Source organism: Cryptococcus neoformans, chromosome 11 (assembly GCF_000149385.1).
Source record: "Cryptococcus neoformans var. neoformans B-3501A chromosome 11, whole genome shotgun sequence".
Classification (NCBI taxonomy): domain Eukaryota; kingdom Fungi; phylum Basidiomycota; class Tremellomycetes; order Tremellales; family Cryptococcaceae; genus Cryptococcus; species Cryptococcus deneoformans.
This window is the reverse complement of record NC_009187.1, coordinates 562,221-584,728: the sequence shown is the minus strand read 5'-3', so window position 1 is coordinate 584,728 and position 22,508 is coordinate 562,221. Positions and strand designations below refer to the sequence as shown.

General features: G+C 47.3%; 8 protein-coding genes across 9 annotated transcripts; 4 read left to right on the top strand and 4 right to left on the bottom strand.

The window, feature by feature from the left end:
• Window positions 1-506: 506 nt before the first annotated feature.
• CNBK2010 (hypothetical protein) lies at window positions 507-2,223 on the bottom strand (the record flags this gene model as incomplete). The annotated part of the gene is made up of 8 exons (XM_767737.1): window positions 507-631; window positions 693-816; window positions 871-1,014; window positions 1,064-1,216; window positions 1,265-1,320; window positions 1,376-1,546; window positions 1,654-1,816; window positions 1,867-2,223. 8 exons carry the CDS (start codon window positions 2,221-2,223, stop codon window positions 507-509), a joined length of 1,293 nt encoding a protein of 430 aa, XP_772830.1.
• Window positions 2,224-2,733: 510 nt separating this feature from the next.
• On the top strand, window positions 2,734-4,623 carry CNBK2000 (hypothetical protein; the record flags this gene model as incomplete). The annotated part of the gene is made up of 6 exons (XM_767736.1): window positions 2,734-3,148; window positions 3,211-3,543; window positions 3,595-3,803; window positions 3,854-3,973; window positions 4,033-4,408; window positions 4,463-4,623. The coding sequence occupies 6 exons, from the start codon at window positions 2,734-2,736 to the stop codon at window positions 4,621-4,623; spliced, it is 1,614 nt and encodes a 537-aa protein (XP_772829.1).
• A 1,682-nt stretch (window positions 4,624-6,305) lies between these two features.
• CNBK1990 (hypothetical protein) lies at window positions 6,306-7,414 on the bottom strand (the record flags this gene model as incomplete). The annotated part of the gene is made up of 8 exons (XM_767735.1): window positions 6,306-6,318; window positions 6,366-6,479; window positions 6,536-6,628; window positions 6,693-6,791; window positions 6,842-6,934; window positions 6,991-7,047; window positions 7,095-7,244; window positions 7,293-7,414. The coding sequence occupies 8 exons, from the start codon at window positions 7,412-7,414 to the stop codon at window positions 6,306-6,308; spliced, it is 741 nt and encodes a 246-aa protein (XP_772828.1).
• Window positions 7,415-8,497: 1,083 nt separating this feature from the next.
• On the bottom strand, window positions 8,498-10,507 carry CNBK1980 (hypothetical protein; the record flags this gene model as incomplete). The annotated part of the gene is made up of 3 exons (XM_767734.1): window positions 8,498-9,857; window positions 9,906-10,068; window positions 10,126-10,507. The coding sequence occupies 3 exons, from the start codon at window positions 10,505-10,507 to the stop codon at window positions 8,498-8,500; spliced, it is 1,905 nt and encodes a 634-aa protein (XP_772827.1).
• Window positions 10,508-10,908: 401 nt separating this feature from the next.
• On the bottom strand, window positions 10,909-13,286 carry CNBK1970 (hypothetical protein; the record flags this gene model as incomplete). The annotated part of the gene is made up of 7 exons (XM_767733.1): window positions 10,909-10,926; window positions 10,975-11,022; window positions 11,093-11,172; window positions 11,226-11,358; window positions 11,410-11,570; window positions 11,623-13,042; window positions 13,122-13,286. 7 exons carry the CDS (start codon window positions 13,284-13,286, stop codon window positions 10,909-10,911), a joined length of 2,025 nt encoding a protein of 674 aa, XP_772826.1.
• A 1,265-nt stretch (window positions 13,287-14,551) lies between these two features.
• Window positions 14,552-16,828, top strand: CNBK1960 (hypothetical protein; the record flags this gene model as incomplete). Of its 2 annotated transcripts, none has more annotated exons than XM_767732.1 (5): window positions 14,552-14,801; window positions 14,863-14,965; window positions 15,026-15,133; window positions 15,187-15,291; window positions 15,343-16,828. In XM_767732.1, the coding sequence occupies 5 exons, from the start codon at window positions 14,552-14,554 to the stop codon at window positions 16,826-16,828; spliced, it is 2,052 nt and encodes a 683-aa protein (XP_772825.1). The 2 variants fall into 2 exon arrangements, with proteins under 2 accessions (XP_772825.1, XP_772824.1); XM_767731.1 differs by having other exon boundaries at window positions 15,020-15,133.
• Window positions 16,829-17,317: 489 nt separating this feature from the next.
• CNBK1950 (hypothetical protein) lies at window positions 17,318-20,144 on the top strand (the record flags this gene model as incomplete). The annotated part of the gene is made up of 7 exons (XM_767730.1): window positions 17,318-17,320; window positions 17,375-17,455; window positions 17,510-17,602; window positions 17,661-17,940; window positions 17,995-18,630; window positions 18,683-19,995; window positions 20,049-20,144. 7 exons carry the CDS (start codon window positions 17,318-17,320, stop codon window positions 20,142-20,144), a joined length of 2,502 nt encoding a protein of 833 aa, XP_772823.1.
• A 340-nt stretch (window positions 20,145-20,484) lies between these two features.
• Window positions 20,485-22,446, top strand: CNBK1940 (60S ribosomal export protein NMD3; the record flags this gene model as incomplete). The annotated part of the gene is made up of 6 exons (XM_767729.1): window positions 20,485-20,587; window positions 20,642-20,785; window positions 20,840-21,149; window positions 21,201-21,308; window positions 21,362-21,511; window positions 21,567-22,446. 6 exons carry the CDS (start codon window positions 20,485-20,487, stop codon window positions 22,444-22,446), a joined length of 1,695 nt encoding a protein of 564 aa, XP_772822.1.
• Between the last annotated feature and the right edge of the window lie 62 nt (window positions 22,447-22,508).

Here is a 22,508-nt window from a genome sequence, read left to right as displayed (position 1 = left end):
CGCTGTCTTGTATCGAAACTCTGCTACACTGTAGTGTTTCCAGGCTGTCCCGCTGCCCGGAGTATATGCTTGGTAGCAAAACGAGTGCGGAGACATGGTGGTCATCAGTTGTGAAACATTCGATGGTTATTTAAGGGTTCGCGGCACAGTGCTTATGTCTCGGGTAGATTGCCGATGTCAATCGGTCAAAGATCAACAAGCCTTTTTCCCTTTCTTTCACTTTTGTTCAGATGCACTTCATGTGCGTTAATCTTCGTTCAGATATACACCCACACAAGCTAACGCCAAAAATAACAGTTGAAAGGTGAATGCATGAATGAGTTGAGATGCAAATACTATAATGATGTCCGCTTATATACAAGGTCTAGAGCTAACTCTACATGTATCTTTTTTGTGATGATACAAAAAGCTCCTGAGCGGGGATGATAGACATTACTGCTTCAAATTGATACAAATACACGGTTTCAAGCCTGTGACTGGTTGGACAGGCTTCATTGAGACCATTCTCAGAAGTCCGCATCCGTCCTGAACACCCGCCTTGTTAATCTCTCATCCTCTTTTTGGCCAGATGGAGTCCCTGTACGGGACACGTTTGCTTTCTGATAAGCAGAGACGCGGGATTCAAAGAAGTCTACAGAGCTTGTGTCAGCCGAGACAGTCCCCCGAAGTGATTTGAACGAAATCAGACTAACTAGCTTTGCCTTGTAATGATATCAATTCCATCCAGTCAAAAGGGTTAGTGGCATTGTATATCTTGGGATAGCCCAAGTCAACGACGAGTCTGTCTGCCACGAATTCCATATATTGACACATCAACTAATTGAGTTGTGAGCAATTGAAGATGTCAAGGGGAAGGAGACAAGTACTTACATGGGCGTTAATACCTATTAAAGCACAAGGAAGGGCATCGGTAAGGAACTGCTTCTCAATAACCAACGCTTCCGAGACAATATGGTGAACTTCATCTGTCGAACATCGGTGCTTGAGGTGATTATATAAAAGACATGCAAAGTCCTTTTACTGATAAGCAAGACGATTGAGATTGAGGGAAGAAATAACTCACTGTGTGCATACCCTCATCCCTACTGATCAACTCGTTTGAGAATGTCAGTCCAGGCATCAATCCCCTCTTCTTCAACCAGAAGATAGCAGCAAAGGACCCAGAAAAGAAAATGCCTTCTACGCATGCAAAAGCCACCAGTCTAGTTCGGAAGGGCTGTGAGATGGTCAGCATGAGACGAGATCGTCTTACGTGGATACGCACCAGCTCATCTGTGATATATTTCAATGCCCAGTCAGCTTTTTGCTTTATACAAGGGACTATCGCGTACTGTTAACATCGCGTACTATGGTAAGATAAAGGTGCTGGACTTACTGTTTGTCATCCCTCTAAACAAAAAATCCTTCTCTTGCGCATCCCTAACATATGTCTCGATCAAGAGACTGTACGTCTCAGAATGCACTTGTTCGATCATTGATTGGAAGGAATAAAATGCGCGCGCCTCTGCTATTTGGACTTCGAGAGCGAATTGTGACACGATATTTTCTGACGTGGATGAACGTTAGCGATTCATGTCGGAAGTGGAGTAACTCATGAAGGGCCAAAGAATATAGTTGTAACGCGGTGCGTAGCCGTGAAATAGAGACACTCACCACCAACAATTCCATCTGAGGCTGCGAAGAATGCTAATATTCTTAGGATGAAAAATCTTTCCTGTTCTGTCATCCGGTCATGCCAATCAATGAGGTCATGTCCGAAATCGAGTTCTTCGGCGGTCCAAAAACTGGCTTGGGCATGTTTATAAGCTTGCCATATCTACAACAAATTAGAGGCTACTACCGCATATAAAATCTAAACATATATACCTCATTATACTTGATGGGAAACAGCACGAAACGAGACTCAGACTCTCGCAGGATATCTTCCTCTTCCTCTTCGGGGAATTTCCTTGTCACCTTGCCCTCTTTGGCGGGATTGCCACCTTTATTGCTGTCGCTTCTCTCATTGCTCAGCGATTTTATGGAGTTTGGAAGTGTAATTCTTGTAGCATCCCTTTTATCTTCCATCGACGCATTTGAAGAGTCGTAGATCGGCCGAACGTCATTGATCCGAGGCATGTCGCCAAAGCTGCCTTCAGTACTTGCTGAGGAGCAGACCGAGGAAGAATGAGATGCTGTGCGAAGCTTTCGGTGTGATGGAGGAGCTTGGCGTATAGTTGCCATGTCTGGCGTAGAAGAGTTGAAGTTGGAAAAGGCAAGGAAAGATGGAGATGAGTTGGAGAATTGCAGTCCCTGATGAAACGGAGGAGTGGAGGCACAAATAATAACAGAATTTCCGGCGACGATCCGTAGTTGCCACTCATATTACGTAACATAATCTGTAGATGACGAGCTTGACTAAATTCCAGAAAATGTGAGATTGTGAGATTCTGGATTTTAAGCGTCGGCTGATTTGCAAGCGAAGGGAAACCGGGTCATCAATTCTTGCTTGGCACCAGTGGCCAATAAATTGCTCAGTATTTTCCATCCATCAAGCCTAAAAGCACTTGAATGATCGAGTTACGCTCCGCAATCCGGGCGGATTGATCCCTTCGGCTGTTTTACCGTTTTACGCGCTGTTGTCTTGTCGGGGGCATCTAATCTCGAAAAGAATTGCCCGCTCATCACTCTTACTACCAGCTATTTATTTGGCACCGGACTCTTACCACGTCCATTCCACCCCACCCAGCTAAAATGACAGCCCCTAGGATTATCTCACGCATCGCCGCCCGGACCCTCCGGCGTTCACCTCTCCACCCCCTGCCCAGGAGCGCTCTCGCCCCAGCAAAGCTCTCTCCTACGGCCTACACCTCTGTCCGACTCGGCTCGACTCTTCCCCCTCGTGCGGACTTCACCAAGCCTACCGAGGAACACATCAAGGAACTCCGCGCCCTCTTATCGTCTAACACCTCTCTAATCTCAACCATCGACGGTTCTGCGAGTCCCGATGATTTGCAAGCCTTTAACGACGATTGGATGAACAAATATCATGGCAAGGGTCCCATCGTTGTCAAACCTAAAACCACAGAGGAGGTCAGCAAGGTCATGAAGTACTGCTATGACAAGGGTTTGGCTGTTGTTCCTCAAGGTGGTAATACTGGTCTTGTTGGTAGGTGCAATATTTCATCAGGTTCCTTTATAACCCGCTAATAAGCCCCCTAAAAACAATAGGTGGCTCTAACCCCGTACACGACGAAATCATCCTTAACCTCTCAAATCTCTCCCAGATCCGTTCATTTGACCCCGTCTCGGGTATTTTTGTCGCTGATGCCGGCGTTATTCTCGAAGTTGCCGATAACTACCTTGCCGAACAAGGCTTTATCTTCCCTCTCGATCTCGGTGCCAAGGGGTCATGTCACATCGGTGGTAACGTCGCTACCAATGCTGGCGGTTTAAGGTTGCTGAGGTACGGAAGCTTGCACGGTACCGTCCTTGGTCTGGAGGTTGTTTTGCCGGACGGAACTATCTGGAACGGCTTGAGCAAGCTCAGGAAAGATAACACTGGTAAGTCGTATTTACCAATCAAGATGCAATGAAATCTTACTTTTGTCATAGGCTTCGACATCAAGCAGCTCTTCATCGGCTCTGAAGGAACTATCGGGATCATTACTGCCATCTCAATCCTTTGCCCTCGTCGTCCCTCAGCCATGAACGTTGCTGTTTTCTCCTTGCCTTCCTATGACGCCGTCCAAAAGGTTTTTGGTGAAGCCAAGACTTACCTCGGCGAGATCCTTTCTGCTTTCGAGTTCTTTGACAAGCAAAGTGTGAGTCGGCCAATGAGGTATCTTTTGATGAAGCTAATTATTCGAAATAGTACGCTCTTGTCAAGAAGCACCAAGAGGAAAACGGCGAGACCCGTAGCGTCTTTGAGCAAGAAGGTGATTTCTACTGTTTAATCGAGACCGGTGGTAGCAATTCTGAACACGATGAGGCTGTACGTGTCTTTCCCTTTTTAATCCATCAAATATGCTTTGTTAATGTCAAGACTTGTAGAAACTCACCGCCCTTCTCGAACACCTCCTCACTTCCGATCTCGTCCTCGACGGTGTACTCGCCCAGGACTCTACGCAATTCCAGTCCATCTGGTCCCTTCGTGAACTCATCCCCGAGTCTGCGGCCAAGGCTGGATCAGTATACAAATACGATGTGTCCGTCCCTGTGGGCAAGATGTATGGTTTGGTTGAGAAGATGAGGGAAAGACTCAGGAAGGAGGGTGTTCTTGAGGGTGATGGCAACCCTGAAGGGCCTATCAGAGCTGTCGCGGGCTACGGACACATGGGCGATGGTAACCTTCACATCAACATTGTCGCCAACAAGTACACTGAGGAGATTGAAAAGGTCATTGAGCCTTATGTTTACGAGATCGTCGGTGAGTATTCATTCTGTCTCTGCCATTGAGCGCAGATCTAATCTTACTTTTCAGCTGAGAATGAGGGCTCCATCTCTGCGGAGCACGGTTTGGGTGTCATGAAAGCCCCTTACATCGGTTACTCAAAGAACGAGACATCTATTGAAGTCATGAAGAAAGTCAAGCACCTGTTCGATCCGAAGGGCTTACTCAACCCTTACAAGTACATCGTTTAAGACTATGCTAGTCCTTAAATCAAATCTTGGGAGCTCTCATGCAAACATTTAATCTTCGCGCCGCGTAAATTGCCCATATGAAGTGATCCATGGAAGAGTAATGTAGAGGAACAATGTCAGATAGGAAACGAAAATGTCCAATCAAACAGACCCAAAAAAAAGAGAAACCCGAAGTTATCGCAAATATAATACGCAAGGTAGTCACCAGTCCTCCCAAATTCTCAAATCGCCTGCAACGCCCAACAACTTACTCCATGAAAGCTTCCTTGCTGTTCAATCCAATTGCTTTTTCATGTGGAGAACCAACATATTTAGTACCTGCTGCCCAGATGCCGCCTTTAAGCTTTCGATTGTTGACCGAAAGTTGAAGGGCGACGTAGATGCGGGAGAGAATTGTCTCCCATGATTCAATGAAATCTACTAGAATGCGAATACTTCGAAAATAGGATCGGGTATTAGTGAGGGAGAGGGAAATGACATTTTCATCATTGAGTTGGAGGTGTTTCACACCAGTCTTTGAGAGGGTTGCCTCGGATGAGATCCTAGAATTGGCTGATAAGTCCTCCTGAGGCTTGACATCAAGAAGAGTGTGGGTCAAATCCAAGGTGGATGTGTTGGGGGTTCCAAAAAGTGAAGTATCTTCTGATGAATGTGAAGAATGAAAATTGCAGGAATGCAAGCTCGAAGGCCGGTCGGCAGGGATGGAAGACGCTGAGTTTACGGTGGCAAGTGAGATGTTGTCAAGGGAATTCTCAAACAAACCAACTGACGCGAATACGTCGATGGAAAAATTAGAAGAGGGTGGATGGGTGAGAGCTCGCGCGGAGTGCAATGGAAACACATTGTTGAGGTCTGTAAAACTCACATCCGTGTCTTCGTCTTCCACAGTCTCTTTATTACTGATTTTCGCTGCTGATGGACTTTGAAGCTTGGATGGTTGCGACCAGAGACCGGAGTTTACGATACTGGCCATGAGGATGTCATAATACTCGTACTTTTTTGTTCTTTCATGTGCGAAGTTGGCCTTTGAATGTTCGTTCTTGCCTACAACGCGCTGCTCAATTTCTTGCATCCTCTGGAGTGTGCATTGCCATTCTGTCCATGCTTTTTCCCTAGAAATATAATCGCCTCGGTCTTTTGGAAGAATTGTAAAAAATTCTGGGGTAATACGTGGGTCGTCAAGGACAAAGTTTGAATTATCACTGGACTGTAATCCAAAGAGGCGATCGAAATAGCTTTGCATCCGCTCCATTCGACAGTCCACTTTGTACGGATGCGTTGGTCCATCCGATGCTCCAGGAAATTCCGATAAGAGGGCCAAAAGGTGAGGCGAGGCTTCGGGAGAGTAGACATGGAAGAGCGCGTCAGCAAACCGGCTAATTGAGCCGAAGCCACGAGTGACGGTGATGCGGCATGCAGGCAACCTTTCATCATGAGGTATCCAAGTCAAAACCATTTCGTACAGGGTCACAAGGCCATCGGGATGAATTTGCGTGAATGTAAGAGAAGCAAGGTGCCCGATTGGCAAGGGATAATCACGACTGCGGAAGAAAAGCGGTTCTGGAGCCCCTGAGGGGGGAAATTGATCCTTGTAAGTGGCGATATCAAAAGGCGGATGTGACTCAAATGTGGCTGGTGTAGATGTTTCACTGACTTCGTCGATGGTGGGAAGGAGGTCGAAACTAGGTTTGATTACTTCAAGTCAGATTAACTACATATAAAGCCGGTTTGAGGAGACGCACCTGGGCTTAAGGGACAAGATCATCGAATTCCCGTCTCGTTCCGAAACTGCGGATGGAATAGGCCGCTTCTGGTCGCCACTCTCAAAGATAGTGGGCAAAGGGGTGAAGTATAACCTAGCTATAGTTAAGTGACAAGTTGCAACAACATGGAGGAGATCGGTGAATCATACCTCGGAATTAGATCAGGAAGAAGTTTGTCGTTCTCCGTATTTTCTGACAGACTCATTGTACGATGAGACCCGATGGGGGAGCCGTTGAATAATCTAAGAATAATTTATTCGCGGTCACTTGGATGTACTGCACTATCTGCTGATGGTCAGAGCTTACCCGACGTTATGTTTTATGGTAGGAGTTTTGGTCTTGGGAGTGATAGTGTGAACGGATGCCGCGGTGGCTCGAACGAATTCAGCCTCAGTGGGCGATGTCCTAAGACGCCTAGTCAGTGACATTCGAGAAGAGTTTCTTTTGTCCCTTACTCAATCTGGTCAACGTTCTTCTTGGATTTAAGTCGATGGATCTTGATAGATTTGAAGAAGCTCTTTTTGGAGGTTGGCGTAGCAGAGGCAGACCTTGTAAAGAGAAACATTCAACTTTGCAGACCATGAAAGTCATATGGAAGACTTACTCTTTAGAAGCTGATGCCAGGGTATCCTTGCTCTTACGCTTGATAAGTCTGAGCGAACTAAAGTCGTGTTAACAATTCGCAATTGACAAGGGAAAGAGCGGCACCTTTTGCTGTTGAGTTTTACGTTGGGTCGTACGTCACCTGTCTGCGGGCCATTATTTGGACCCAATCCCAGATCAGACCAATCCACGGGGCTTGTGTCAACTTCAAGAGGTGGGAAAGCTTGGATGCATTCGTAGAGGATGGAAGGGCTCCTAAATACCTGACCTTAGCGACCAACATTCATTGTGGATGCAACCTACTTGGAGAGAACCTCCCACTGTCCATCCAAGGAAGATTCCTCTGGAGCATCGTAGGACATGACTTTGCAAGAGCGTGAGAATATAGTTCGAGCTCTGTTAAGGAGAGCTTTAAAAGAAAGCATGGGCCAACGGCGAGTGTGAAGCGGATGGGGTTGGAGATGTATTCACTGTCGGAGAGGGTGTTAAATAACTGTAAATATGTGAACAACGGGACGTACGCTGATACAGGGACAAGGTGAGCTAAGGAGTGTGAGTAATAGTAAGGAGTGTATACGGGTCCGATTGAGAAGTGGATGTGAATGAAGTAAATGCCAAAAGTACTCGAGTCGATGCCCGTTCGCTTTTTATACGTTCCCGCCAGGATTATAGCTAGTCCAGTTGATATAAGACGTACCACCGTGATATATGGAATTCCAACAGGAAAAGACAAACATCGTGCAAAACTTAAAATATGAGCAAGTTGTCTCGATGTTCAAAGAGGCCGGCAGAGGCATCCTCCTTTAACGACGCTTTATCAGGATCGGGCTTGACTCCCAATCTTCGAGATCCTCCCTTAAGGACGCGGGTATCCATGCTGGGCAAGTCTGGATAATGGGCCAAGGATGAGCCTTATACGTCTACTAGAACAACGATCGATGACTAAATAGATCAATTGATGCAGACTCATCTGTCACTGATGAAGATAGGCTCCTTCTTTCGGCATCGAGTGATATAGAGCCATAGTAAGCTACTTACTTGCAAGGGTAGTTCGAGGCAATTTTTTGCACCGCCAAGCTAGTAGGCCGTGTACAGCCTATGGTCAGTATGTTTGAACTGACCGCAAAAAGGAAAATAAAATCCTTAAACTCACACCATAACCAGGACGCAACTTGTTGGCGGAACCAGATTGTTCCAATCTATTGTACAAATCGTATTTATATGTGTCTGTTTTCTTACCTTAGCACAACTTCTTTGTGTGGCGGATTGATGAAGATCGAGGAATGTGATTACCGCACTAATAAGCATTACTATATTAAACAAGACGAGTATAGCAGATTTTCAACGAAAGCGCGCCCATAATGGGCAAAATACATATGGACAATCCTACATATATACAAAACTGTAAATGGTAAAACAAAACAAGGAGCACCACCTTTCTATTTCATAACTCATAGAAAACAACTTCTTTCTCTTCGCACAGTAATCCAACAAGATGGTTCTTGCAATCATCGCCTCCTTAGAATTACCCCGACAACAATCGCACCGACACCCACTCCAACCAAAAATAAATATGCGGGCAATTCTTTGACCCTTCTCGGTAAATCGTCCTCCTCATCCTTGCTCCAGCCAAGAAGGTCAAGCAAGGCGAACTTCTTCTCCCTGGGCGGTACATTGACTGGTACTACAGGAGGTAAGACGTTGGATGAAGTGGCAGTTTGTAATCTCTCTTCCAAATCCTTGATTCTTTCCATGAGCTGGGCCATCTGCTCTCCCATCTTCTTCTCCTCCTTTTCCTTCACTTTATCTGTTGGTCTGATGTCTGCTTTAGACGAATCATGAGCAGCAGCTCGCGTGGGTCTAAGTGTGACCTTCCTAGCCGTTTCCCAGTGCCCTTCATCGCTGCCTTCGTCTTGCTCATCGGCATCTCCGTCATTGAGTTCCAGTGAGAGCAACTGATGGGGATGTCGTCTGTTGGTAGATGACTTGCCAAGGGTAGCATAACGGTTCATATTCTCAGGAAAATGCCCTCCGTTGGTGAGAAGTTCGTTGGGAGGTAATACTTTAGCTTTAGATGGGGTCGCGGACGGGGTGACTTCTTTCGAATCCGGTTCGGCTGGCACATCCAAGCCAGAAGGTCGTATTGCGTGTTCAAGCGCAGGGGCAACCGATGCTCGACCACGAATAGAACGTCTTTCAGAAATAGAGTAAAAATTTGAATTGGGAGACTTCAATTTGTCCACCAGGGGATCATATTGCTGTAATGGTTCAGACGTAGCCTGCTTATGAAGTCGCCCATCAGGGGAAAGTATGGCATCTGCAGCCTTTGGAGGTGGTTTGATGGTGGCCCTTCCCATATCTTCGTCCTCATCATCCAAATTTTCTCCCACGTCCTGCAACATTTCCTCCATTGTTGGACTCTTCCTTCCGACTCTTTCAGACGTTGCTGAGCCATGCGAAACGCTCGATAAACTTGACACGTCAGACAGATTCCTTTTTCTCCCATACCCCTGGATGTACTCTTCATGTTCCGACGGTTTGAGTGCCTCCCCGGTCTCTTCCCATCTTCTCCAACGTTCGATAACACTGTCCCCAGTATGTTGAGCAACAAGTCGTGAGAGTTCGCCCTCATCATCACCGCTGAAGCTTGTTTCAGAAGCAGATGAACGGGCATCATAGGCTTTTGCCATCCGCTTCACTCCTGTCGTCGCGTCATCGTACGAAGTTTCATCTTCCTCCAAGAGTGTTGACGACCCAGGGAACCGAGAATTAGGCAGGGAATGCGGGTCTAGGAGTGATCTGCGGCGCAGGCGGCGGGCAATCGTTTGCAAGAGGGGTATGAATGGAGGTGCTCTTGATGTGTTGTTTCTATCTTTCGTTTTAGCTCTGATATGACGGGGCAGATGGAGTACTCACCCCCATCCTTCCGAGCTACCCTCTAGGAAGAGTGTTCCAGATACACGTTGCCTCAGCACCCAAGACTCAATATCGGCTATCAATGGCGCAGGCAGAATTTTGCCTGTACCATCTGGACCGCCTGTACGTAATTCATATGTCAAATACTGGGCTAATTCAGACGCTGACAGTATAGTAAGTAAACATCAGCTTGCGACTTAGAGTTGTGACGAAAACTTACGAGCCCATTGCTTAGGATTGCCCGGCAGATTAATGTCTTTCACTCTGCCTTTCTCTTTTCCTTTGACTAGCCAATCAGGCAAAGTCTCGCTCCTTCTTCCTAGCTTCCTGAGGCCTGGGCTATCCATGCTTCGACGTCTATCGTCCACTTCGCTTTTATCCACCCCTTTCCCTTTCAAACTGGAATGCACCGGGTGCTCCAGTACATTGTTGAGGCTCCCCATACTCCGACTCGATCTGTGCGCCGACCCGGGAGTCTGAGCTGGCGAACTGCACCCGGCGGCGAAGAGGGAAGGGGAGGTGCTCTGGACGAGATAGGGATCGTATGATTGACGCTTCTGAGGTGTGGTTGGGGATGTCGGTGTCATTATGATGGCTGTCATGTGTAGAACATAATAAAGAAGGCAATGCAATGTAGAAAAGGAAAAGAATTGTTATTTGCAGGAACGAGCAACACACAACTACCAAATATGCTGCAACACAAGGCGCGATCAGCGACTGGCGCGTCGTGAGTGATTTTGCCACTGGGCAAATAAATCTACGTGGTCTCATTCCGTTGATGAAATGTCTAACAGCCCTATTTCACAATGTACAGAATTTCACTACTCTTTCACCATAGCAATCATCCTCGGGAAACAAGAGAGGTTATCATATAACATTAATTTACTAGGCATACCACTATCATTACTACAAGAAGGTAACTACAAAGTACAGCATCAATAGATTTTTGTGCAGGCAACGTGTGGTAGAGATTGGTCTATTTCGATAGCTTTGTATTACAGGGTCATGACATATATTTTTCCTGGGAGCTGTTATTCGTGATTAATAGTAGATTGTGAATTAGGCTCACCTTCCAAACCCACGACAGGCCAACAGTGTTACTAGATCCTTGTGCTATCTATGAAGCGAATTTCGCTTTAGCTTTCTTCTCCTCTTTTCATTTCTACACCCAGTTTCAGGCGACTCACAGCCATTCTATACCACTTTGCTGCTTCCTTCATGTCCTTTTTGATGCCGTTTGAACCTTTGGATAACACAAATCCAAGTTCTGGATATGATACCATATGAGCTTTTGCACTTTCACAATGGAAATGGACTTACGCTCTTGAGCTGAGAGATCTCCCAAGTTGGCTGCAAATCTGAGGTATTGCAATGCAACATCTGGCGCCTTTTTCACTCCTATCCCTCCCAAAAAACAATTTCCAACTTCAAACATCCCTATAGCCAAATCCTCCTGAGATATTTACGTTAAAGCTTACCCCACAAAAAACATGTATTTGCTTACTGTCACCTTCTTTCTCTCTTGCGCTGTGAGTGCCATTCTGCCTGGTGAGGTATGAATTGTAAGCCCCCCTTCCGCGAGCGATACGTCGCACGCTTGACTGAGTTCAGCAAATGCACGTTTGTCATCTATTCCGACTCCCAAGCCATATCTTAAGGCGAGACCTGAAGTGCAAATCAGTTGAGAGTATCAAAGCGAAGGAAACAGTCAACCTGCCCCAATATATCCTCCCAGTCGAGTTTCCTGCTTCTGCTGCCTTCATGAAATAGTAAGCACTTTTGGACAGTTCTCCTTTCCCTCTAGCTTCAATTCCCATGCACACCAATTCGTTCGCTGAGCGATCTGTTACTGAAATTGGAGCACTAGGAGTTTTGACTATCGGCTCGGACACCACCCTGTTCCGCATCTCCTTTTCCCGCTCCAAAGCCGAAGCGGACACTTTCATATATTTGCCTCTAGGAAATGCAAAATCGCTCTCAGCTCTGGAGGCCGACGGGGTTGAATCTCCATCAAGGTCATAAAAAGAATATCCTGATTGGAATGACATCTGGGAAAAACGGCCCACAGAAGGCAGATCGAGTGAAGCTGATGAAGAGGTTTCATTTTTCAGAGGAACCATACGAGGGGCAAGATATGAGGATGAAGAGATTTGGGAAGATGTGGGATTAGGTTGGAAAATTATATCGGTGTCGGACCGTTGGCGGTATGGTGGGTGAGCTGGTCTCAAGGGTATGCTTGATTCGGAAGCTTGCCTGTTCATTTTTCGAATGTCTTGGACCGGCGGGGTTCGAGGTATCTTTCTGGATGACCGCCGCACTATAGGTGGTGCTGGCGCAGAATTCGGCGGCGGTGGTGGGGCCCTTTTCGGGATGACTACAGGTTTTTTTAACTTTCCTTGCCCTCCATCCCCCTGCTGTCGACTCATTGTTGCCCTTAGTTTTGACAGTCGCCTACTCGGGCCGGATGTCTTCGTATCTCCTCCACCATCAATACCATTTATAGCTTGGGGTACTCCATAAGTGTCGAGCCACTCAAATTGAGACTCATCTTTACCCCATTCGCTTCCCTCTTCGCCATGTACACTGATGCAGTCAGAGTTGACTTCAGTTTCCTTGGGATGTAAAGGTACAGGAGCTTCACGAGTCAAAGCCTCTGCCTTGGACTGTGATTTTGTACGCCTTGGAGATACATGACCCAATTTGAAATGTGTGGAGGAAGTTCCAGAAGGGATAGAGAGAGTGGTAGATGGATGAGATGAAAGTGATAGGCTTCGAATAGGAAGAATAGAGGCCATAGATTTGTGATCTGCTCTCATCTGTTTATCGTCCCTTGTCGATGATGATGTCCATTTTGATGACGATTGGCTGTTCGTAGGGGTAGAGTTGCCAAGACTAAGATGTGAGTCACCAGAAGATATAGCTTTTGGTGTTACGGGAGACTCCACCTCATCCTTGTCGTCATTTTGTTGGCCAGTCACGGTACATTCGCTGGCTAAAGAATCGATAGACAAAATCGAGTTGTGGCGAAAAAGATTAAATTCGAGTGCGGGAATGGGAGGGGCACTGGGTGGCTGGCCCGGAGATAAATTTTCTCTGTGGAGGGAGCTTGAAGCAGCATGTGACTCCGATGCAGTATTCTGATATAAGTCATGGGGCATTAGTGACTGCGATGATGGCATGTCCGCAATAGAGAAGAGATTCAGTACCGCAACTTACCCAGCCCTTTGCAATCCGTCCTTCTATCTCCAAACGGGCAAGCGGACTGACGAAGCTGTCGACGGCTTCCCGTGCTGAAGGTCTTCTTCTTAGCGAGTGGTGACGAGGTGGATTTTGGAGAACAAGCGAAGCCGATTGATGCGGTACTTGTGAAGCTTTTGACATGTCCTCTTGCGCCTGGGACTGTTCGACCAGCCAGGCGGGTTGAGAAAACTTGATCCGCTAAAAAGTATCTTATACGGTGAACGCTCCTGGTTAGGAAAACAAATGATAGTAGGAAATTGTCGTTTGAAAGGTGATCTGACTGAGAAATTGTTACCAGCAGCACGCTATATTCACCCGATTCCAGTGTCAATGCTGTGACGTCGTTTGTTTTGTTTGTTTACTTTTTCTGGAAAAAGATCTTAAATTACGATGTCCTGTGGTATTACTTTTTTAGTTATGAACTTTTTTAGCGATTAATTAAATTTCATCTCCGATGCTTGCAGCAATTGGTTGTATAACTTTTCTTGGCCAACTATTCAATCCGATGCATGTCACAGAACCCGATTAACCGATGTTCACTATCGTCAAGCGTATGCGTCCTTCCGCACTAGCCCTCTTCATTGCGAGGCCGAACCCCATCATCGTCTTAATCTATTCGCTGGCTGGGCTATAAAGGTAACAACCTCTCTCCAGGCGAGGTCTGTATGTGAGACTTGGGCCAATAAACATGGCAGCTATTCCTCCCGAGAGAAAGGGTAACGGCTGTTCGATTTGACCTTATTGCGATGCATTTGTCCATCCAGCTTGCTTACACAAACAACAACTGTTTCTTTCGTTCAGAATTTGTCGCGGAATGAATGGTTTCCCTGTGGTAAGCATATATTATATGGTGACGCAGCAACACATGAGATCAAGGGATGGTAGTGGCTCATTGCGGAACAGTATTATGAAAACTCTTTGGTGAACGAAGCTCTAAAGGCATACCGGAGATTGATGAGAAAAAGACCCAGAAAGCAAGAGCACTATCCCGCTGCTATGGCTGGTTATTATATAGACATCAGCGACATCAATAAATAATGGACAATGGCCAGCCTTTGCACATTCCGAATTTCAATCTAACGGATGGAGATGATACTTGGTGGTGAGAAAAATGTGATCCAGATGACAGTCGTCAACAACAAATAGGAGGAGTAAGTAGTACCGACAGCTGAGTGCCCGGTACATATAATATTTATACCTCCTCCTACTAGCTACTACTCATCATCATCATTCATATCAGTGATCAACGTGGACACCGCCGCCGCCACCGCACAGGGACAACAAAACAACACACGCCGCGGTTCTCTTTTCTTTTCGTTCGTTCTCATATTTCGACCAATCTCTTATCATCACGTATCAGCCCATTTCCCCCAAGTTCTCGGCAACAAATCATAACGGCAAATATTATGAAATCTCTCAGGCGGTCTTTGAACAACGAAAAGAACAGCAGTTCCCCTCAACCTTCGCCCCCACTACCGATCACCTACTCCGGGAATCCTCATGCCCTCGGCAGACCAGCTGAAAAAGTAGCACCTCCGCAAAAAGTGATTAAAGCGCTCACCTCCCATCAAAGCACGAATCCACAAGAGCTGAGTTACAACAAGGGCGATTTCTGGTATGTGACAGGAGAAAGGGATGTCTGGTTCGAGGCGTTGAGTAAGTCGTAATGTTGTAAGGCGAGAGACGCGTCGTGTCGGCTTTGGCTAATAAACTATAGATCCACTCACTGGATCAAGGGGGCTGGTGCCCAAGCTTGATTTTGAGGAGTTTGTAAAGGGCGGTAGGCATCCTGCAGGTCAGAGGTCGGTGGATCATGGAAGGTAAGGAATTTCATGTTCAAACGCCACGGCGTTGGCGAGTATTGATAAATTCAGTATCAGACCAAACACCCCGTCCCATAGTTCTGGCTCTCAAAAAGATGTACCCAAAGCGGGTCCAATCTTGTCGCCGCCTGCCTCTGCTGACGAAACCCGAACACAGAAAAGCCCGTAGGCGTTGAATCTTCTTCTGTTTGCTGAACTTGTATCTGACTCGATTACAGAGTGTACGCCATTGTGCAGTATGACTTTCGAGCTGAAAGACCAGACGAGCTGGAAGCCAAGAAAGGAGAACCCATTGTCATCATGGCGCAGAGCAATCATGAATGGTGCGTCATCTACACCAGTCATCAGTAGTAAAGGCTCAAAGTTCTGTTCAGGTTCGTTGCCAAACCTATCGGGCGTCTTGGTGGCCCAGGTTTGATCCCCGTCGCCTTTGTAGAAGTCAGAGATCCTAAAACTGGGCAGCTTATTGAGATTGAGCCAAACTCGATCCCCATGGTCGAAGAGTGGAAGAAGAAAACTGCGGAGTATAAGGCTGCAGCCATACCTCTCGGAAAACTTGATATAGCTCCTGGGCAGGGTGTCACCAACTCACCTTACGCCCCGGCACAAACTACCCGGATTTCCGACTCTTATAGTTCGATGTCTCGCACAGGGTCTATGTCAACTACTTTGATTAACCCTCCCAGTGGGGCATCGTCTTCTTCCACCACTCCTGCGCCCACTGAAAGATCCTCAAAGCAAACCCCCTATGTTCCTGTGAAGAACGAAATACTACCTCTCGGCGACTTGAAGTCAATGTCCGTTCCCTCGTTTCACCAAGAGAATGGCGTATATTGGTTCCGCCTTCAGGTCACATTTGTCCCCGATGATCTTACCGCTTCTGCTTATACATTCGGTCTTTATCGATCATACGAAGACTTTTACGACTTTCAGATTGCTCTTCTCGATACATTCCCTCTCGAAGCTGGTCGATCTGGTTCCGCCGATGGTCGCTCTACGCCGGAGCGTATTTTGCCGTATATGCCCGGTCCAGTGGATTACGAGATTGATGACGAATTGACTGAATACCGAAGGGAAGAGTTAGATGTGTATGTCAAAGAGCTGCTTGATCTGAAGTCCAAGGGTGCCGGCTTTATCCTTCGACATGAATTATTTAGGGCATTCTTTGCTACTCGACATGGTGATCACTTTGAGAAAGTGTCGAGACAAGATGCCCTGGGAGAGCTAGAAGAGCAGTTGGCAGATGTCAGACTGGAGGACTATGGTGCTTTAACAAACGATATGAGATCCCAGTCAGTCACATCACCACACTCCCAGTCCCCCAACCAATACCGCCATTCTCCACAAGCTTATCAACAGCACGCCGTATCGAAGAGCATGTCATCACGTGGCGCATCACCTCTTCCCCCCATTAATACAAACCCTCATCATTCGTCGAGACCTGACTCGTCGGCCTATCCCACATCCGGCAGGCAGTCCGCCACGGCGCATTATGTTTCCGGCGGGCCTTCCACAGCCAACACGACGTCGTCATGGGGTATGGGTGCTGGAGGTCCTTCAACTTCTACGAGCGCCACTACACCCGGTACTGCACCTCAATCTGGTCCGCCGCCATACATCAAGATAAAAATTTATGATAGGGCTACTGATGACCTTATCGCCATACGAGTACATTCAGCTGTGACGTTTGCCGAGTTGTCTGACAAAGTGCGAGCGAGGCTAGGACCGGGGGTTACAATGTTGAGATATAGAGTATCGATGGATAGCGGAGAAGGTTATAGGGAGCTGATGGATGATAAGGATCTGAAAAATTGGTTGAGGACTGAGGGCCAAAAGTTGGTCCTGTATGCCGAGCAATGAGGTGTTGTGGATTATCCTTATGAGGTGGAAGTGAAGGAATAGAAATGATGCTGTAGGCTATATCTGTACCAGTCATGTTTGAGATTAGGGTTACATATTACTTTGGAACATTAATGCAGGCGCATATTTCCGTGTCTTTTTAAAAGTATCGCATAGCGTCAGCGAACTTCTGTACGAATAAGAAGAACGGGAGACGCATATCAGGTATTGGTGCCACATCGAGATAATGCCGAAAATCCCGATGCTGGTGCAACGGTTCTGGGTGGCCCATTCGTTGTCATTATGCTTGAAACCTCGAATTCCAAGGCATCGATTCAGCTTCTGTTTTTCCTCTTTCTTCCATCCGGAAAGGATTGTTCAGACCGAAGCACACTGCGTACTGCACCACAAGTCTCAAGGAAATAGCACTGCCAAAATCTTAGATTAGGACGGGGGATTGGAGAAGGTATACTCTCACATTACAAGACCTTAAATTATTGTCATTTCATAATGGTCAGTGTACATTGTGTTTCGTTGTATAGATGAAAGCTAAATAGTTCACAACAGCGAGTTATTGTCAAGGGCGGTGTTTGGAGAAACACCGAGGACGAAATTCTCAAGGCCGCCATTTCAAAATACGGTAAGAATGTGAGTATAACCCGCACATATATGGGAATGAAGCTGACGAGCTTGGTTTCACAGCAATGGGCTCGTATCTCATCACTTTTGGTTCGAAAAACCCCCAAGCAATGTAAAGCGAGGTGGTACGAATGGTTAGACCCTTCAATCAAGAAGGTGGAATGGTCAAAGGCAAGCGCATTCGGTGTTATGCAATGGCTAACGATGGTTTCAGACTGAAGACGAAAAGCTTCTTCATCTTGCCAAGCTCATGCCTACTCAATGGCGAACCATTGCTCCTATCGTCGGTCGTACAGCTACGCAGTGTCTTGAGCGATACCAGAAGCTCTTGGATGACGCGGAGGCGAGGGACAACGAAGAGCTGGGATTAGGAGCAGGAGAGGATGAATCGAGCAAACCAGCTACCGATGCTAGGGGTCTCAGGCCGGGAGAAATTGACACAGACCCTGAGACAAGACCCGCGAGGCCTGACCCCATCGATATGGATGATGACGGTACGTGTATCATAATGTTTGGTTGCTCTGTGCGATTCATTGATATCCTATTAGAGAAGGAAATGTTGTCGGAAGCGCGAGCGAGATTGGCCAACACACAAGGCAAAAAAGCCAAACGCAAGGCCCGAGAAAGGCAATTGGAAGAGGCCAGGCGATTAGCTTTTCTACAAAAGAAGCGTGAATTAAAAGCCGCTGGTATTAACCTTCGTGCCAAGCCGAAGAAGAAGGGTATGGATTACAACGCCGACATACCCTTTGAAAAGCAGCCTGCTCCTGGTTTCTACGACGTCACGGAGGAGCAGGCCAAGGTTCACGCTGCTCCTGTCGGTTCAACACTTCGGGCTCTCGAGGGAAAACGCAAGCAGGAGTTGGACGAAATCGAGGAAAGGAAGAAGCGACAGAAGAAGGGAGATGGCAAGTCTAACCAAACGCAGCAATTTGTGGCGGCCCGAGAAGCGCAGATCAAGAAACTTAAGGAGCAAGAACAGATTATTAGGAGGAGGAAGCTAAATTTGCCGATACCTCAGGTTGGAGAGCGAGAACTGGAAGATATTGTCAAGATCGGGCAAGCAGGAGAATTAGCAAGGGAGCTGGTTGGTGACGGCAACAAGGCGACAGAGGGTTTGCTAGGCGAGTATGAGGCTTTGGGTCAGGCTAAGATGGCGAGGACACCAAGAACAGCTCCTCAACGTAAGATCATTATCTGTTTTTCAGTCGTTGTGCGGTGCTAATGTTGAGTCAGAGGACAATGTTATGGCCGAGGCCCGAAATCTCCGAAATATGATGGCAGCACAAACTCCTCTTTTGGGAGAAGAGAACACTCCTCTACACGGCCCTTCTGTAGGCACTGGATTCGAAGGGGCCACACCTCGACACGATGTTGCCGCGACCCCCAATCCTCTTGCAACTTCGGCTCGAGGTGGTGTACTCACTTCAACTCGAACAGTCCCTGGTGTTGGTACCACTCCCCTGCGGACCCCTTTCAGAGATGATTTGAACATCAACGACGATGCGTCCGTGTACGGCGAAACTCCCATGAACGACAGGCGCCGCCTTGCCGAGTCTCGCCGAGCTTTGAAGGCTGGCTTTGCGGCCTTGCCCAAACCTGAAAATAATTTTGAGCTTGCTGAGACAGAAGAGGATGAAGAGGAGGCGGAAGAAGCGGAGCCTCTAACAGAGGAAGATGCTGCCGAGAGGGATGCGAGATTAAAGGCTGCTAGAGAGGAAGAGGAACGACGCGAGCTTGAGAGGAGAAGTACTGTTATAAAGAAGGGTTTGCCTCGACCCGTCAACGTTAACACATACAAGCTTCTCGACGATCTCAACTCTGCTATAGTTGAGCAGACCGACGAGGAGATGGCCGCAGCGTTCAAGCTCGTCAATCTTGAAGTCGCCATGCTCATGAAGCACGACTCCATCGCTCACCCTCTGCCTGGAACTTCTACCCCTGGTGGCCTGGCTTCTGAATATGATATGCCAGAGGATGACTTTGTTGCTGAGGCCAAGAATGCTATCCACACAGAATTGGCTAACGCATTGGGCTTGCCGGGTGCGAGCGATGAACATTTACGCTTGGCAATTGGCGCAGCCGCCGAGGAAAACGAAGCTGCCTTTGCAGAAGCGTGGGCCGAGGAACGCGAAGGTCTTGTCTACTCCCCTTCAACTCGAACTTGGGTTGATAAAACCTCTCTTTCCCCAGAGGAGCTATCCGCATGCTACGCTGCGATGATCAACGCTTCTCGAGATCGCGTTATTGCCGAGGCTACCAAAGCCGCCAAAGCAGAGAAGAAGCTCGGTAAGCAGCTGGGTGGTTACCAGACGCTCAATGAGAAGGCAAAGAAAGCCATTGTGGACGTCATGGAGGAGATTCACCAGACCAAACGGGATATGGAGACATTCCTTATGCTTAAGGGCATAGAAGAGGCTGCAGCCCCGGCCAGGTTGGAGAAGATTAGGGAAGAGGTTGCTGTTTTGGAGAAGAGAGAGAGAGATCTGCAGGCTAGATATGCAGAGTTGAACGACAGGAGGAGGGAGAACCTCGCAGCTATTGAACAGGTACGTCAATGTCACTTCTTGTCGAAATTACTTAGACCAATGATATTTCACAGCTCGAGGAAGACAAGATCGTTCTCGCTGCTCAAGTGGCATTGGAAGCTCAAGAAGGAGAGGTTGCAGATGGTGATGTTGATATGAACGGGGCTTAGAAGTGCAAACATATTATTGGTATATCAATGCATTGTTGTCATATTGGTTGTGTGATGTTCGATTAGGACTTGTTGATGTGCTATGCAGAGCCTATCATCATGTAAAAACTGCTGAGGGCAAGCGGAGCTGTGTTAAAAGCTTAAGTGAGGGGTTGATCATATTTGTCACATTAAATAACCCCCAAATTAAAGAGCCGTTTGAGCGGCGGAGGAAGCCGCGCTGATAAAGATTTATTTTGTTGGACATTTTTGGAAGGTCATGTAAATTACTCCACGGGAAACTTGATATATAATCAATAGTCGATTATTCGGCAAATACACTTTCAACAAAGTATTTAAAATGGTGGCAATGGAGTACACCCCAGATGCAGCGGGGCAGGAGAGCTACATTCTATGTGCCGACTGTGGGACAGTCATCTCAAGTGCCAACGGCGCTGGACTTTGTAAGAAATTATCTGCTTGCGACTGGTACAGTAGCTAATGAGAGTTGGTGAAAGGTGTTGGTTGTTTGAGAAATACTGTGGATATTACCGAGGGCATCCCCAAAGAAGCCACACTCAACTTTTGTCGAGGATGTGAAAAGTTTTTGTCGCCACCCAATACCTGGATTGCCGTTCAGCCGGAATCTCGAGAGTTGCTTGGTAAGTGAAATGATTGTTGTTGCAATGGCGCGAGAGCTCATCGCCATTTCATAGCTATCTGTCTTAAAAAAATCGCCCGGCCTTTGATGAAGGTTCGACTCATCGACGCATCTTTCATCTGGACCGAACCCCACTCCCGACGTATCAAACTCAAGATTACAATTCAAAAAGAAGTTCTCGCCCATACTGTCTTGCAACAAACTTTCGAGCTTACTCTCGTTGTTCACACCGGGCAATGTCCTTCGTGTACAAGGTTAGCAGCAAAAAATACCTGGAAAGCCAGTGTACAAGTTCGACAGAAGGTCACGCACAAGAGAACCTTTTTGTGGTTGGAACAGTTGATCTTGAAGCACAATGCCCATAAGTGAGTCTTGCTATGTTCTGCTGAAAGGCTCATGCTAATAAAACGCTGTAGGGACACAATCAATATTGCGGAGAAGAGGGACGGCTTGGATTTCTTCTATTCCGAGAGGAACAATGCCATCAAGATGTGTGAATTCCTTGCTGGTGTCGTCCCTGTTAGGTACGGCGTGTTACCGACATCCTGAAAGCGATGGCTCATACATGATATTGCAGAGTCAAATCGTCTGAGCAGCTTATTTCATCCGATACTCATTCCAACACTTCCAACTACAAGTTTACTTATTCCGTCGAGATTGTCCCTGTCTGTAAGGATGATTTGGTCTGCTTACCCAAGTCACTTGCTCGTGCTTGGGGCAACATTTCGTAAGTTGCAACTCTATCTCATCTGAGATTTGATCCTAACATGCCTGCCATCTAGTCCGCTTACTATTTGCTCCCGTGTGGGCAACACTATCCACTTGCTTGACCCAATGACTCTTCAGCAAACTGATGTAGCTGCCCCTGTCTATTGGCGCCAGCCTTTCGACTCCCTCACCACCGTTGCGGACCTTGTTGAATTCATTGTGCTTGACGTTGAGCCTTCAGGGCCAGTCCGAGGCAAATATGTGCTTGCCGATGCACAGGTTACCCGGTCCAGTTCGACAGGTAATAATGCCGATGACGATGGAATGGGCGACGATGGTATCTACCACACTAGGACTCATTTGGGCGGTATCCTGCAACCCGGAGACACTGTCCTCGGTTATCACCTTACCAACGCCAATTTCAACTCTGATTCCTTTGAAGCGCTTGAAAGCGGTAGAATCCCTGATGTTATACTCGTCAAGAAGACTTACCCCAACAGGCGCAAGAAATCCAGGCCCAGAAATTGGAAGCTTCGTTCCATCGCGAAGGAAGCGGAGGATGTGCAGGATGGTACCGTCGGTCGAGGTGCCCTGGGAAGGCGAGGAGGTGTGGACCAAAAGAACGTCGAAAGAGACTACGAACTATTCTTGCGAGACCTGGAAGAGGACAAAGAGATGCGTGCCGTCATCAATCTTTACAAGGCAGATGCGCCAGAGGAAGGAGAAGACGAGGCTATGGCCGTCGAAAAGAAGCCCGGCTCGGGTCTGCATGGTGGGAAGAGAAGAAATGGGCTTGCAAAACAAGCTCAGCATGGTATGGATGTCGATGACGATGAGGCCGTGGGAGAAGAGGATGAAGATGACGAGGAAGAGGATTTCCCTGAAATCGATATGGACGAGTTGTTGGAGAACTTTGAAGAGCTTGACATGGATGACGGTGCAGAGGTTCTGTAAACAATCAATAGTAGTCTTTTTGCCATGTACCGCCGATACCCAGAGATCGCATAATAATGAAG